The sequence below is a fragment of the Engystomops pustulosus genome, unplaced genomic scaffold, assembly GCF_040894005.1.
Source record: "Engystomops pustulosus unplaced genomic scaffold, aEngPut4.maternal MAT_SCAFFOLD_301, whole genome shotgun sequence".
NCBI lineage: Eukaryota > Metazoa > Chordata > Amphibia > Anura > Leptodactylidae > Engystomops > Engystomops pustulosus.
Window position 1 is genome coordinate 90,984 of NW_027285180.1, and position 15,489 is coordinate 106,472.

At 47.3% G+C, this 15,489-nt stretch overlaps 1 protein-coding gene across 1 annotated transcript; it reads left to right on the forward strand.

Moving 5' to 3' along the window:
* Nucleotides 1–14,278: 14,278 nt before the first annotated feature.
* LOC140110529 (olfactory receptor 5V1-like) lies at nt 14,279–14,992 on the forward strand (the record flags this gene model as incomplete). The annotated part of the gene is made up of 1 exon (XM_072132257.1): nt 14,279–14,992. A coding segment is annotated over exon 1 (714 nt), but the record flags the coding sequence as incomplete, so codon positions are not given.
* Between the last annotated feature and the right edge of the window lie 497 nt (nt 14,993–15,489).

Genomic DNA, 15,489 nt, shown 5'->3' on the forward strand with positions numbered 1-15,489 from the left:
AGGTTGCGAAAGGCCTCGGTCTCTACCAGCCTATAGGACAGCATCTCCAGGCTAAGCAGTTTGGAGATGTGGACATTGAGGGCTTGGGCGTGTGGGTGGGTTGCACTGTACTTCCTCTTGCGCTCCAGCGTCTAGGGTATGGAGAGCTGAACGCTGCGCATGGAGACATTGTTGGATGCTGTGGAGGATCGTGGAGGCGACGGTGTGGTTTTCGCACGGGAGGTGATTGGACCGGGGTCCTGGGCAGGGGGCTGACTAGCAGAGGCAGCAGGTGACACAGGGGAAGGAGCAGTGGTGTGCCCGGCTGGAGGTGAACGGCCTTGGTTCCATTGAGTGGGGTGTTTAGCATTCATATGCCTGCGCATACTGGTGGTGGTTAAGCTGGTAGTTGTGGAACCCCTGCTGATCCTGGTATGGCAAAGGTTGCACACCACAGTCCGTCGGTCATCCGGGGTTTCTTTAAAGAACCTCCAGACTTCTGAAAATCTAGCCCTCGCCACGGGAGCTTCACTACGTGAAACATTTGGCGCTGATGCACCAGCTTTGGCCCTGCCTCTCCTTCTGGCCCTACCACTGCCTCTTCCAACCTGTTCTCGTCGAGGACTCGCCTCCGTCTCAGAAGCACTGTGTTCACCCACAGACTGCGACCAGTGGAAAACCTCGGAAAAGAGCTCAGCAGCAACCGGACAAGTGGTTTGTGACTCTGGGAAGGGTCCAGAAAACAGTTCCTCAGAGTATGCCGGGTTCAAATGCCAAATTTTCCTGGGAGGGGGCAGACTGGGGGGAAGGAGGCTGAGGTGGAGGAGTGCTGATTTCGGTGACATGGGTGGACTGCGTCGAAGACTGACTGGTGCACAAATGGCTAGAAGCATTGTCCGCAATCCACCACATCACCTGTTCGCCTTGTTCTGGCCTCAACAGTGCTCTACCACGGGTCCCAGTAACTTCAGTCATGAACCTAGGAAGTGTAGATCTGTAGCGTTCCCCTGCTCCCTCATCAGCAGGTGGTGTCTCTCCCCGCCCAGGACCACGGCCTCTGACCCCTGCAGTAGTGGGACGCCCACGCCCATGCCCTCGTCCTCTACCCCTAGCCCTCGGGTTCAACATTTTCAAAATTAAAGTGTAAACTGTAAAAAATGTTTGTGTTTTTTTTGTGTTTTTTTGTGTTTTTGTTTTTTTAAGAAATCAAAGCTATCCTATTGCTATGGCTAGTTTCTAACCTACACTGACAGCACACAACAAGATTTTGTGCTGTGCCTGATGACTTTTAGTTTTGAAAAAAAGAAAAGAAAAGAAAAAGCAGACTGTGCCTAATTCAATCAAACCCCTAATAAATTGTCCCACTTAGGTGTTTCAGATGGATATGTGTGTCACTAAGAGCTAAATATAACATTCGCAAGTCTCCCTGCAAATTTGTCACAATATGGTACTAGCTGCACTACTAGTGCTATTCTAGCCCTAACAAGGGCTGTTGGGTTCTTGTAGAATCACTCCTGCCTAATAGTAAGCTAATATAACACCCTAACACTATCCCAGCAGCAGCAACTCTCTCCCTAACAGCATCCAGACAGAGAATGATGCGAGCAGCGCGGGCATGGGTTAGTCTATTCCAGGGTCACCTGATCTGGCCAGCCAACCACTGCTATCGACGTGTAAGGGTACCACGTCATGCTGGGTGGAGTACAGAGTCTCCTGGCTTGTGATTGGCTCTGTTTCTGGCCGCCAAAAATCAAAACGGCGGGAGATGCCATTTTCTCGAGCTGGTGAAGTATTTGTCCAAGGAACGAGCAGTTACGAGAAGTGAGAAAGACTATTGTGTTCTAGAAAAAGACGACAAAAGGGTAATATGTTTTGGTACAAACCCCTCTGAGAAAAGCCCCCCCAGGTAAGGTGCTCACATGGAGGCAACGTTATTGTTGTGTTTAGAGCAATATATGTCACACGGGAACAATGATCACCCAGTCACCAGGGAACAATGACAAATCAATACCGTAAAAGATACCTCCCCCCGTCATTTTTTGGTACTGGATGATAGTGATTTGGTGGTAAGAGCAAAAGTGCAAATGGTCTCACAGGGTATCAGGAGTAGTAGCAAGCATTTACACAGTGCAGTAGTAGCGGCCATCAGCATAGCCGACACTTAGAGATCGCGATCCCGCTCCCTTTAGTATGAATGTGCATGCGCACACTCTACAGGGTATGCCTCCACACACTCCCACCCCGATATAAACACTGACGGATGCGGTGCTAGAGCTAGCTCCACCCTCGATCGGCGGCACATTTATTTATTTTAATAAATATTATCTTCACCATTATTGTACCCAATCACCATCGACCACCATATAATCTTCACTAACCAATCACCCTCCTAACTATAGCTATCCTCAACCTACAACCAGCTTCACATTGATGTTAGTATTTATATTAACTACACTATTTATATCAACTACACCATGATGCATTCTTATGTTTATGTATACAAATAAAAATATTTATCTATTTATATTTTAATAATCGACATATGTTTTAATAATAATTTTTTTCCCATGTAATCTACAAGAATTAACATTTTATTGAAATTTTTATTAATTGAATTAATTGTCTATATGAATTTCTTAATTAATTGTCTAAATGAATTTTTTCATGTGAATATAAATATTGAAATATTCACATTCATTGTATATCAAAATCCAAATCATTACACCCTAGTAGATGACTTTTCATACTCATGCCTTATATGTCTCAAATACTTTGAAAGGTTTTGATTTTATTCCTCCATGTAGTATATTTATATTATTATTTTCATTATTTTGTCTGTGTCAGAAATTGCAAATTGTACTGATGGGATCTGGTTTCAGGTTTCTTGCTGGAAAACCACACCCAGAGCTGCCTGTGATTGAAAGCTCCATTTATGATCCTGGAAAAACTGGGTGTGTCTCTGTAATCGTTTTGCCTGCAGCTGGGGTTTGAATGATGGACGGCTGAGCCAGTCAGTGCTGGAGGCAGTGTCCATTACTGCTTTATATTCTGCTCAGCCCCTTCATTTGGTGCTGGTTATTGCAGTCTATCTGTGTATCTAGTGCTCTTGCCATTGCGTTTCTTGCTATTCTGTGTATTGACTTCTGCTTTGCCTACTGACCATTCTATTGCTGATTCTGTACCTTTGCCGCCATCTTGGTTTTGACTCCGCTTGTCTGTCTGTATCTGTTGTTTGTCCCTCAGTATTGTTTATCTCCTAGTGTTACCCCACTTTCCTGTTTCAGTCTTGTGTCAGTTTTTGTGTACCAATGTGAACACTGGTCTATACCTGTATTTCTGTTACCTGTCCGCTCCACCATCCATCAGCTGCCAGATGAAGCAAGTCTTCCTGTCATCTTGTAGGGTCACTCAGGGACCGTCAGTTAGGTTCCTGATAGTGGGTTCACCGTTGTCAGGGCGGTTTATCTGCTTTAGGCAGGGCCTTAGCCTGCAGGGACATCGCAGGGTGAGCTTGCCACCACTTACCTAGTCTGACAGCTTCCGCCAAGCCTGGTGCTGACAGTCTGCCATTATTATACATTTTTTTATGTCAATATTTTAGCTGTTACTTTGACCTGATGAAGGGAACGGTGTGTTCCCGAAATGTGTTGTCCACCCCTTGTGCCTGAATAATAATGAAAGACCTCATTTTGAGGTACCTGCGAACAGCATGTCTCTCAATTTCTCATCAAGGTATCAGAAGAAGTAGTCTGAGTGTTAGCGAGTTCATAAGAAAAGGCATTGTTATGGGAGACTCATGGACTAGAGGTGCCATAACAATAACAATGTGAGTATACATATGTGTGCATGAGTATATCTATATGTGTGTATGTGTGAGGTGTATATGCTCTATATGTGTGTATATACTGTATGTGCATTTGGTATATGTCTGTATATGTGTGTATTTTATATGCATATACTGTATACATATATAACATGTGTATATACTGTATGTGTGTATAAGATGTGCAAATACTTTGTGTGTATAAGTTGTGTATATACTGTAAGTAGATAAATATATTGGGGCACATTTACTTACCCGATCCTGTCGCGATCCCCGATCCGGACTGTCCGACGAGGATGGAGTCCGGTACGATTCACCAAGATCATGCGCCCGATATCCTGAGGTCCGCCAGAGTTCACCTTTGTCTTCCTGGTGTATGTGACTGCTGATCTTGCGACAAATTTGGATTTTAAATCCCGCGCTCAGTCCGAATCAGTCGGGTTGTCCGACGGCTACGCCCCTGATTTGTGACGCATGAAAGTCGCAATTCTAAAATCCGATCATATGCACCAAAACCCCTGTTTTTGGGGAAAAGCGGTCCACGGACCCTTAGTAAATGTGCCCCATGGTGTGCGTAAACCTGTGCACTTAAGTGTTTAAATGTTTGTATGTGTGAGTGCAAAAAAGTGTGTTCATGAGTGTAGAACTGCATGTGTGTTTATAAATATCTGAATGTCTTTATAGATTTATAAATGTGTGTGATTGTATTAATATGTATATTTTTATAAGGGGAAAGGGGGCTGAAGTTTGCTACTGATCCCAGGCTCTCCATGTTACCCCCCCTGTTCTTAAGCTTTATTCTGGTCTCTTTTAATAGATAGATTGAAAGAGTAAGTATAATTTAATATATTTTATTTTAAAATATGAAAATACTTTCAAGAAATAAAGTTTGCCTTCTTACTTTTTAAGACAGCGTAAAGTTTCCTAACTTGAACTTGTGTAGTTTTCCATAGAGACCTTATTACAGTGAAATTTTATATTCCAAGGGGACTTCCTGTACCTGTCTATATATTATAACGTCTTCTGAACGACGCAGCCAGATGCTACAGGTATGTGTGAAGGTAATGTGATTAGTAGGTATCATACCACTATAATAGTCAACCAGACTGTTATGTAAGGATTCTTGTAACCAGGAATCTTTGTTTTTTTGCCTTTATAGATTTTAATCTTATTCACTATATACAGCATATTTTATCTTTTCTCTGTCATATTATCAGACATGTTGGTTATTTGTGGGTTGTTAATTTCTTTCATGTGAGTTATATTTTATTTTTGGTTTCCAAAAAATGTATAAGCTTAAATATATAGCAAAAGAGGATTTATGTTTTCTCAATACCCAGTACAAATACACAACTATTGCATGTCAATTCAATCTTTATACCCTTATAGTACAAAAAAACTTAAAAAAATGCAAAGCATAGTACCTCCAATAAATAAATCAAGTTAAAAAAGAAGAAAGAAAAAGAAATAAAATATATGTACTTACTATTGAATTACATTTCAATTATTATGGCAATAATCAACTCATGTCTAAAACCATGGAGGAAAGGGCCCAATCTCCCAACAGGTAGATGAGGTTTCTGTGATGTTTTCTCATTTATTCCATTTTAGATCAATCTTATTATATTTCTGATATTTATATATCGTGCAGCAGTTTTTTTGGACTATGCTCTGTTATATGTACAGTCTTATTATGTTACACAGTCTTGTTGTAAAACACGTGCCTGGATTTGATTGCAGTTGTTGTACTCACAGCTCTATGGGGTCAGGGCAGAGGTTTACATAGGGTTCTCACACATTGCCAGGGGAAAGGGACCATTTATTGTAGTCTCCACCAGAAAACCGAAGGAGACTATAGCTGAAATCTTTGCCAGGTCAAACCTGGACTCAACTGAATATTGACAATTGTGTCCTATCTGCAGGCAGTATGTTATAGGAGGAGCTGAGCTGATTGTTCATAGTGTCCTATCTGCAGGCAGCATGTTATAGAGCAGGAGGACCTTAACATATTGTACATAGTGTCCTATCTGAAGGCAGCATGTTATAGAGCAGAAGGAACTGGGTAGATTGTACATAGTGTCCTAACTGCATCAGCATGTTATAGAGCAAGAGGAGCTGAGCAGATTGCATATAGTGTCCTATCAGCAGGCAGCATGTTATAGAGCAGGAGGAGCTTAAAAGATTGTATATATTGTCTTATCTGCAGGAAGCATGTTATAGAAAAAGAGGAGCTTAATAGATTGTAGATAGTGCCATATCTGCAGGCAGCATGTTATAAAGCAAAAGGAGCAGAGCAGATTCCAACAAAACAAGAAATGGCAAACTGGCACTGCCATCACTGGAGAGGAAAAAACAGACTTTTACTTCTGGAACACCACAAGTCCCAGGAAACGATAAGCTCAGTCAAACGGTGGTGCAAACAAGACAGGGGGGTATATTTATCAGAACCTCTGCGCCACGCCAGTAGCTTATTGCTAGCTTTTGCGATTATTTGCTCCGATCCGCCACCTTCACGCCAGTGGAGGGCACGGCCGGCCAGAAGTGGGCCTGAGCGGGGCGTTACTGTCCCCGTGCCTGTGCACTCGCTGCAGTCGGTGACTTTTCATATGTGAAAAGCCGCCGGCTGTGTTTTTTTCTACGCCATGCCCTGCCTGAGCGCTGAGCGGCCGGCTGCCCCAATACATCAAGAGGCGGAAGCTGGCTCATGCGCCAGCGTATGATAAATATGCCCCAGGGAGTTCATGTATATAAATCTCTTCAGAAGAAAAAGAAAACTTGTGCGCAGGCAGCGCGAAACGGTCCGTTGTTCACTGGTATAATGGCATAATTTTGCTCCCTGTATGGCTTGAATAAAAAGATATTCACAGTTTGTGGTGAGTGCACAAGTTTTCTTTTTCTTCTGAGGAGCTGAGCAGATTGTATGTAGTGTCTGCAGACAGGAGAAACTTTTTCAGGACTTTTTGAAAAAAAAATCCCAGACAGAAAGTAGACCATAAGAACATTTAGTTCTTATGGGCAAAAACCACTTTCATGAATCGGATGGGAAGCAAAAATATAAAAATAGACATAGGGGGATGTTTATCATATGATCGTATGAAAGCCTTTGCACGTCTGGCCATGCCCCCTTCACGCTCCCATGAAGGTGGGGGATTGGGGAAAATAATCGCAAGTGCTAGCAATAAACTAGCGTGGCGCTAGGCCCTGATATATATCCCCCATTTAACTGCCCCAAGGCGCCACCTACTGATAAATAACCCCATAATTTTAGTGGAAAAAAATCTATATAACTTGTCATTTATTCACATCAGTTTACATGAATTCCAATTATTAAGTTACACTAATTCTTTCCTCACAAACCTTAGTTTCATTAGCTCCTGTGTCCTATAAAATGTCACCTGCAAGTAGGACGTCATGTGACAGGTTCCCTCTAGAGATGAGCGAGCACTAAAATGCTCGGGTGCTCGTTATTCGAGACAAACTTTTCCCGATGCTCGAGTGCTCGTCTCGAATAACGAGCCCCATTGAAGTCAATGGGAGACTTGAGCATTTTTCAAAGGGACCATGGTTCGGGAATAAAATGTGTTAATTAACTGAAAAAGAATGTCTTCTGATAAGTTAGCAGATGTATGCAAACATCTGCAATCTATTCTTCACTGTTCCGCGTGTATATTATCTCCCGACAAGTTAGCAGATGTGAAGAACAGTGAAGAATAGAATAAAAACAGTGAACACAGTGAACACAGGATCATTTAAGTGAAAAACGCAGTGAAAAACACAGTGAAGAATAGATTGCAGATGTTCGGCACATCTGCTTACTTGTCGGGAGATACGCTGTCCCGGGATCCGCTCCTCTTCTTCCACTGAAGTCTCCCCGATCTCTCTGTCTCTCTGCCCTTCCCGATGTCTCTGTGCCGCTACCCCAATGTCTCCGTGCGTGCCGCTGCCCCGGTGCCTCATTGCGTGCCGCTGCCCCGGTGCCTCCGTGCGTGCCGCTACCCCGGTGCCTCCGTGCGTGCCGCTGCCCCAGTACCTCCGTGCGTGCCGCTGCCCCGGTGCCTCCGTGCGTGCCGCTGTCCCAGTGTCTCTGTGCCTGCCGCTGCCCGATGTCTCTGTGCCTGCCGCTGCCCGATGTCTCCGTGCCTGCCGCTGCCCGATGTCTCCGTGCCTGCCGCTGCCCAATGTCTCCATGCCTGACGCTGCCCGATGTCTCCGTGCCTGCCGCTGCCCGATGTCTCCATGCCTGCCGCTGCCCGATGTCTCCGTGCCTGCCGCTGCCCCAGTGTCTCCGTGCCTGCCGCTGCCCGATGTCTCCGTGCCTGCCGCTGCCCGAAGTCTCCGTGCCTGCCGCTGCCCAGGTGTCTCTGTGCTGCTCCCCGGTGTCTCTGTGCTGCTCCCCGGTGTCTCTGTGCTGCTCCCTGGTGTCTCTGTCCTGCTCACCGTGTTCTTCAATGTGTTCTTCACATGCTATTTTGTTCGCACCGTTCCGCGCGTATCTCCCGACAAGTAAGCAGATGTGCCGAACATCTGTAATCTATTCTTCACTGTGTTTTTCACTGTGTTTTTCACTTAAATGATCCTGTTGTGAGACACTGAGGGGGTTAACTGTGGATGGGCGGTATGTTTCCCCTAGGTTTTGCTTCTATGCAAGGCCTTAGTGCTGAGGTGGGTTTGTCCAGCACCTTGGACACAGGTGATGGGAGCAGCCTAATTAGCCTGGTTAAAAGGACTCAGCAGAGCTGAGTGGGTTGTCTCTCTGTGGAAGGAGGCTGAGAGGACACAGCTCTGACCTGTGTGTCTGGAGCAGCCACGTGATTTTTGTTTAGCGTGAGTTAGTGGACTCATTGTATAGTTAGCACCCTGACGGGTAGGTTTTCTTTTGTTTATTTAAATACCTGTATGTAAAGGCTGGCTTTATTTTGCTGCAATAAACGCAGGCAAGACCTGTTTGGACTGTATCCTGGTGTCCCTGTCTTGAAACTGCATCCTAGCACCCCGCTCCCACGGTCTCTACTGGGCCAAATCCCCACATATGGTGCTTCGGATTGCGGGCAGTTCAAAAGACATACACCCGACAGGCTCGCTACATCCTGCAACATTGCATGGCCTGGGTGAAAGCAGCAGGCAAAGTGCAGGATAAAGCCAAGATGGAGGACTTTATTAAAGCCATGCTCCTGCAACAGGAGGAGAGATCCCGCCAGCAGCAGGAAGAGTCCCTGGCTAATCGGCAGCTGCAGCAAGCCATGATCCAGCAGCAGGAGGAGAGGCACCGCCAGCAGCAAGCCATGTTTCAGCTGCAGGAGGAGAGGTCCCGCCAGCAGCAGGAAGAATCCCGAGCCATGTTCCAGCTGTTGATGGAGAAGTTTTCTGGCATGATGGCAGCACCGCAGGCGACGACTGCTGAGGGGTCCCGTACTGGTCTGCAGGGGTACCCGGTGGTCCAGCATTCCGCACGGGCTGCGGTACAGAAGGCGTTGCAAAAAATGGCGACGACCGACGACGTGGAGGCTTATCTCACGGTGTTCGAACGAATAGCTGAGCGAGAGGAGTTACCGGCTGAGCAGTGGGCAGATGTCCTGGCACCGTTCCTGACCGGCGAGTCGCAGAAGGCTTACTACGACCTAAGTGAGACGGAGGCCCGTAAGTACCCCCAGCTAAAGGCGGAGATTCTGGCTCGTCTTGGGGTCACCGTTCAAGTCCGCTCCAGCCGGGTCCACCAGTGGGCTTACTCAGAAAAGTTACCCCCACGCTCCCAAATGCATGACCTGATCCATCTGGTCCGGAAGTGGCTGCAACCAGAGGACTGCACCCCCGCACAGATGGTAGAGAGAGTGGTCCTCGACAAATTCACCCGTTCTCTGCCCTCTCGGCTCCAGCGGTGGGTTGGGCAGGCCGGCCCCACAAAAGCTGAGGATCTTGTGTCCCTTGTAGAGAGGTATCGGGCTACGGAGGACCTTCTACTTACCTCTCCCTCACGAAGCAGTGCCAGTGACAGGGTCACCAAACCAGCCGGTAAGACTGCTACTGCGGAAAAGGGGAGACATGTCAGGTTGGGAGGGGGTTCATTGGGGGGCGTGGATACCCAGAAACCCAGTGAGGCTCGTGACAGAGGTCATGGCCGTATCCAGTGCTGGCGGTGTCATGAAATGGGCCATATTGCTGCCAACTGTCCACTGTCAGTGGAGCCAATGGACTGCAGCCAGGCCCGGCGAGTGTCGCTGTTTGCCCGACCGGTTCTGTCGGCGGAGTCAGTCACGGATGCAGAACCCCAAGTATGCATGGTCACAATCGGTGGTCACACAGTGGAAGCCTTGCTAGACTCCGGGAGTCTGGTCACCCTGGTGCGGGGAACTTGGGTTGACCCTGGACTGTACAGCGGGCGGAAAGTGGGAGTGTTATGTATACATGGGGACACTCGCGAATATCCCACTGCCGTCATCAACCTACATACCCCTTGTGGTTCTGTTACCCATGAAGTGGGGGTGGTGGGGACCCTTTTCCATGAGGCTATTATCGGCAGAGACTTACCCGTGTTTTGGGACCTCTGGGGCCGAAGACCCACCTCAGGAACTGTTGCAGACAATGGACATCAGGTGTGTCCGGCCTTGGGCCCCGAACCCTTTGAGGCCGATGTACACACACCAGCAGTAGGGGTGACCCCATGTGATGAATTTTCTCCCCTAGAGGTCCTTGCTGGTGAGGTCGAGGGCCACGAGGAGGTGGCCGACATGCTGGACCTTGAGATTTCCCGGGACAATTTTGGGGCTGCACAGCTACAGGACCCTACCTTGGTTAAAGCACGAGAGAATGTCAAGGTGATAAATGGGGTACTCCAAATACCAGGGGCTGATAAAATATACCCCCGAATGGTGATTATTGGGGAACTGTTGTATAGGGTCGACCAGATACGGGGTGAGGAGGTTGAGCAACTTGTAGTACCCCAATCTCACCGTAGGTTGGTGCTAGAGTTGGCACACAAACATGTGCTGGGAGGGCACTTAGGTGCTGAGAAGACCCGAGAGAGGGTCCTGCAGCGGTTTTTCTGGCCCGGGGTTTGGGAGGAGGTCACCCGGTATTGTAGCTCCTGCCCTGAGTGTCAACTTACTGCCCCGGTCTCCCACTTCAGGAGTCCTTTGGTTCCGCTTCCGATCATAGAAGTGCCCTTTGAACGGATTGCAATGGATCTGGTTGGCCCCATAGTCAAGTCCTCCAGGGGGCACCAATACATCCTAGTTATCCTGGACTACGCTACGCGGTATCCCGAGGCGATTCCACTAAGGAACACCTCCTCCAAAACTATTGCTAGGGAGCTGTTCCAGGTGTTCTCACGCACAGGCCTCCCCAAGGAAATCTTGACTGACCAAGGTACCCCATTCATGTCTAGGGTAATGAAGGAGATGTGCAAGTTACTACGGGTAAAACAGCTCCGCACCTCTGTGTATCATCCTCAGACAGATGGTCTGGTCGAGAGGTTTAATAAGACCTTGAAGGGGATGCTTAAGAGGGTGGTCAGCAAAGATGGGAAGGACTGGGACTGTTTGTTGCCCTATTTGATGTTTGCCATACGTGAAGTTCCCCAGTCCTCCACGGGTTTCTCACCCTTTGAGCTGTTATATGGCCGTTCCCCACGTGGGCTTTTGGATGTAGCCAAGGAGACCTGGGAACAGGAGAGGACCCCCCACCGTAGTGTGATAGAACACGTCTCCCTTATGCAGGACCGCATAGCGGCGGTAATGCCCCTTGTAAGGGAACACATGACAAGGGCACAAGAGGCCCAGTCTAGGGTCTACAATAGGACAGCCAGACTCAGGACCTTTAACCCAGGTGACAGAGTGCTAGTTCTAGTGCCCACCGTGGAGAGCAAATTCTTGGCCAAATGGCAAGGGCCATATGAGGTCATGGAGAGAGTGGGGAAGGTAACCTACAGGGTATCTCAGCCGGGGAGGAGGAAACCCGAACAGATATACCACGTGAACCTCCTAAAGCCATGGAGGGAAAGAGAGTCCCTGATGGCCATGGGAGTAGAGAAGGCGTCTGTCTCCAAGAAGGGGACACCGGAGGTAGGTGTACCCGTTGCCAAGGTGCCTGAAGTACGGATCTCGGAGTCCCTCTCCAGGGCCCAGATTCAGGAAGCGAAGGAGTTTGTGCTCCGAAATATGGATGTGTTCTCTAAGTTACCGGGACGTACTTCAGTCATCAAGCATGACATCATAACCGAACCCCACATCCGGGTACACCAAAAACCTTATCGGGTCCCTGAAGCGCGCCGGCTTGCCATAGCCGAAGAAGTCAGGCAGATGTTAGACCTGGGGGTTATCGAGGAGTCTAAAAGTGACTGGTCGAGTCCTATTGTGTTGATTCCTAAACCGGATGGTTCCCTACGGTTCTGCAATGATTTTAGGAAGTTGAACGAGGTGTCCAAGTTTGATTCCTATCCCATGCCCAGGGTTGACGAGTTGATAGAACGACTTGGACAGGCTAGGTTCTTCTCCACCCTTGACCTGACGAAAGGGTATTGGCAGGTACCCCTGACCGACAGGGCTAAAGAGAAGACCGCTTTTGTTACCCCTGATGGGCTTTTTCAGTACGTGGTACTCCCCTTTGGGCTACATGGGGCTCCCGCCACATTCCAGAGGTTAATGGATCTCGTGCTGAAACCTCACCGGAGTTATGCCTCGGCCTACTTGGATGACATTATAGTCTATAGTAACGACTGGGAGAGTCATCTGGCCAAAGTACAAACAGTGGTAGACTCCCTGAGGGCGGCAGGGCTGACAGCGAACCCCCAAAAGTGTGCACTGGGACTGGAAGAGGCCCGTTACCTGGGGTACCGTATTGGGCGAGGGGTCATCAAACCCCAAGTAAACAAAGTAGAGGCGATCCAGCAGTGGCCACGACCTTTGACCAAGAAGCAAGTGAGGGCTTTTTTGGGCATAGTGGGCTATTATCGCCGATTTATCCCCGACTTTGCGACAATAGCGGCACCTCTGACTGACCTGACTAAGGGTAGCAGGGCGGTGATGGTAAAGTGGAGTGAAGAGGCTGAGGGGGCGTTTCAGCGACTTAAGACGGTTTTGTGCGAGGGACCGGTACTGATCACCCCTAACTTCACCAAGACCTTTATTGTGCAGACTGACGCTTCTGACGTGGGCTTGGGGGCTGTCCTGTCCCAAGTAGTGGAGGGTGAGGAGCATCCTGTAACGTTCCTGAGCCGCAAGCTCACACCTCCTGAAAAGAACTATAGTATAGTTGAGAGGGAGTGCTTGGCGATCAAATGGGCTCTGGAATCCCTGAGGTATTATTTGGTAGGGCGGCAGTTTACACTGGTGACCGATCACTCTCCCCTAACCTGGATGAGTCAGGCCAAGGAGAGGAACGCCAGGGTCACAAGGTGGTTCCTAATGCTGCAGAATTTTAAATTCACGGTGGAACATCGAGCAGGAAAATTGCATGGGAATGCCGATGCCCTATCCCGTACCCACTGTCTGATGGCCAAAAGTGTTCGTCCCCACAGGGTCAAACAGAGGGGGAGGGTATGTGAGACACTGAGGGGGTTAACTGTGGATGGGCGGTATGTTTCCCCTAGGTTTTGCTTCTATGCAAGGCCTTAGTGCTGAGGTGGGTTTGTCCAGCACCTTGGACACAGGTGATGGGAGCAGCCTAATTAGCCTGGTTAAAAGGACTCAGCAGAGCTGAGTGGGTTGTCTCTCTGTGGAAGGAGGCTGAGAGGACACAGCTCTGACCTGTGTGTCTGGAGCAGCCACGTGATTTTTGTTTAGCGTGAGTTAGTGGACTCATTGTATAGTTAGCACCCTGACGGGTAGGTTTTCTTTTGTTTATTTAAATACCTGTATGTAAAGGCTGGCTTTATTTTGCTGCAATAAACGCAGGCAAGACCTGTTTGGACTGTATCCTGGTGTCCCTGTCTTGAAACTGCATCCTAGCACCCCGCTCCCACGGTCTCTACTGGGCCAAATCCCCACACTGTGTTCACTGTTTTTATTCTATTCTTCATTGTTCTTCACTGTGTTTTTTAAATTAAATGCTCGATCTCGAGCAGGGGAAATACTCGTCCGAGCAATGAGCCGTTTCGAGTGCCTTAATACTCGAACGAGCATCAAGCTCGGACGAGTATACTCGCTCATCTCTAGTTCCCTCTGAAAAACAGACAAAAGTCATATTTTAAACATTAGATTATATAGTAAAATTGAAATTATCTTCTTTGGTGTTGAATGTCACCATTTTCTGTATACATTAGAGGCTGCTGAGATTCCACTCTCCAATGAAAAGGATGGAAATGGAAGTTGTGCAGAAGTATTATTTATTCTGGGATTCGATTATTACTGTGGACATGAGCTCATCCTCGCTATTCTGTTTTCTGCGGCCTACCTGCAGGTCATTACTGCTAATATGCTGATAGTAAGTCTTGGGTGCTCTTGTCCCCAGCTGCAGAAGCCCATGTTTTTCTTCCTTATAAACATGTCTGTGGCTGACATTTGCTTCAGCTCAGTTACAATGCCGTGGATCATCAATTCAATCCTATTAGACAACCAGGTTATATCTATAACAGCTTGTTCCCTACAAATGTATGGCTTCATGGCTTTTACAAGCTCGGAGTTCCTCCTGCTCTCAGCGATGGCCTATGACCGTTACATCGCCATCTGTGACCCACTACATTACTTGCTCATTATGAATAAGAGATTTTGTACCGGTTTTGCTGCCGGTTGTTGGTTTTTAGGCTTTGCGGATACATTTCCACATGCCTGGTATACTTTGAGGGCATGCTACTGTGGCTCCAATAAACTTAACCATTTCTTCTGTGATTTGACCGCTCTCCTCAAAATGTCCTGTTCAGAAACTCACGATATAGAAAGAATTACATATGTTGAAGGAGCATTTTTAGGCTTTGGTCCATTTGTACTCACCGTGACCTCCTATGCTTTTATTATTAATACCATCTTAAAGATTCAGTCTACAGAAGGACGGGCAAAGGCCTTTTCTACTTGTTCTTCTCACCTCCTTATCGTGGTGATATTTTACGGGACAACATTGAGTATGTACATGCGTCCTACGTCCACTTTTTCATTGGAAGTCAACAAGATGATCACTCTCGTTTATGTCATGATTATTCCTCTGATTAATCCGGTTGTCTATAGTCTGAGGAATAGGGAACTCAAAAAAGCTTTAAAGATGGTATTTCAATTACCAATTATGAATTAATCATCAAGAATTTTACAAGCAGGATAGTTCACGTTAGACTGGATTTCCACCAGAACATCAGCTGGACAAACAAAATCCTGATCATCATTATGGGTCTACCAAACCAAGATTGCTCTGGTCTGACCCAGCTTCATAGGCAGATCATCAAGGGGTTATGGAATGAAACTTACTAGGAATCATGAGAAGAACATACAAGATAAAAGTTGTAGGACTTCAGGTGTACAGTAAAGCAGAGGACTTGAGTTTAGGATGGAGAGTAAAGGTTTTAGACTGCATTGGATATATGAGGAAGACTCTTTAGCACAACCACAACAACCTTGGGGACAATTACCTGGTCATAGATGTCCTGTAGAGGAGCCTTGGAAGGGTGATACTAATGATTATGAGTGATGCCTCCAGATACACTTGAAGGATATGTTAACCGGTCTCAAGGTACAATTTCAAGTGCTATAGTTCTCTGGATTCAGGAA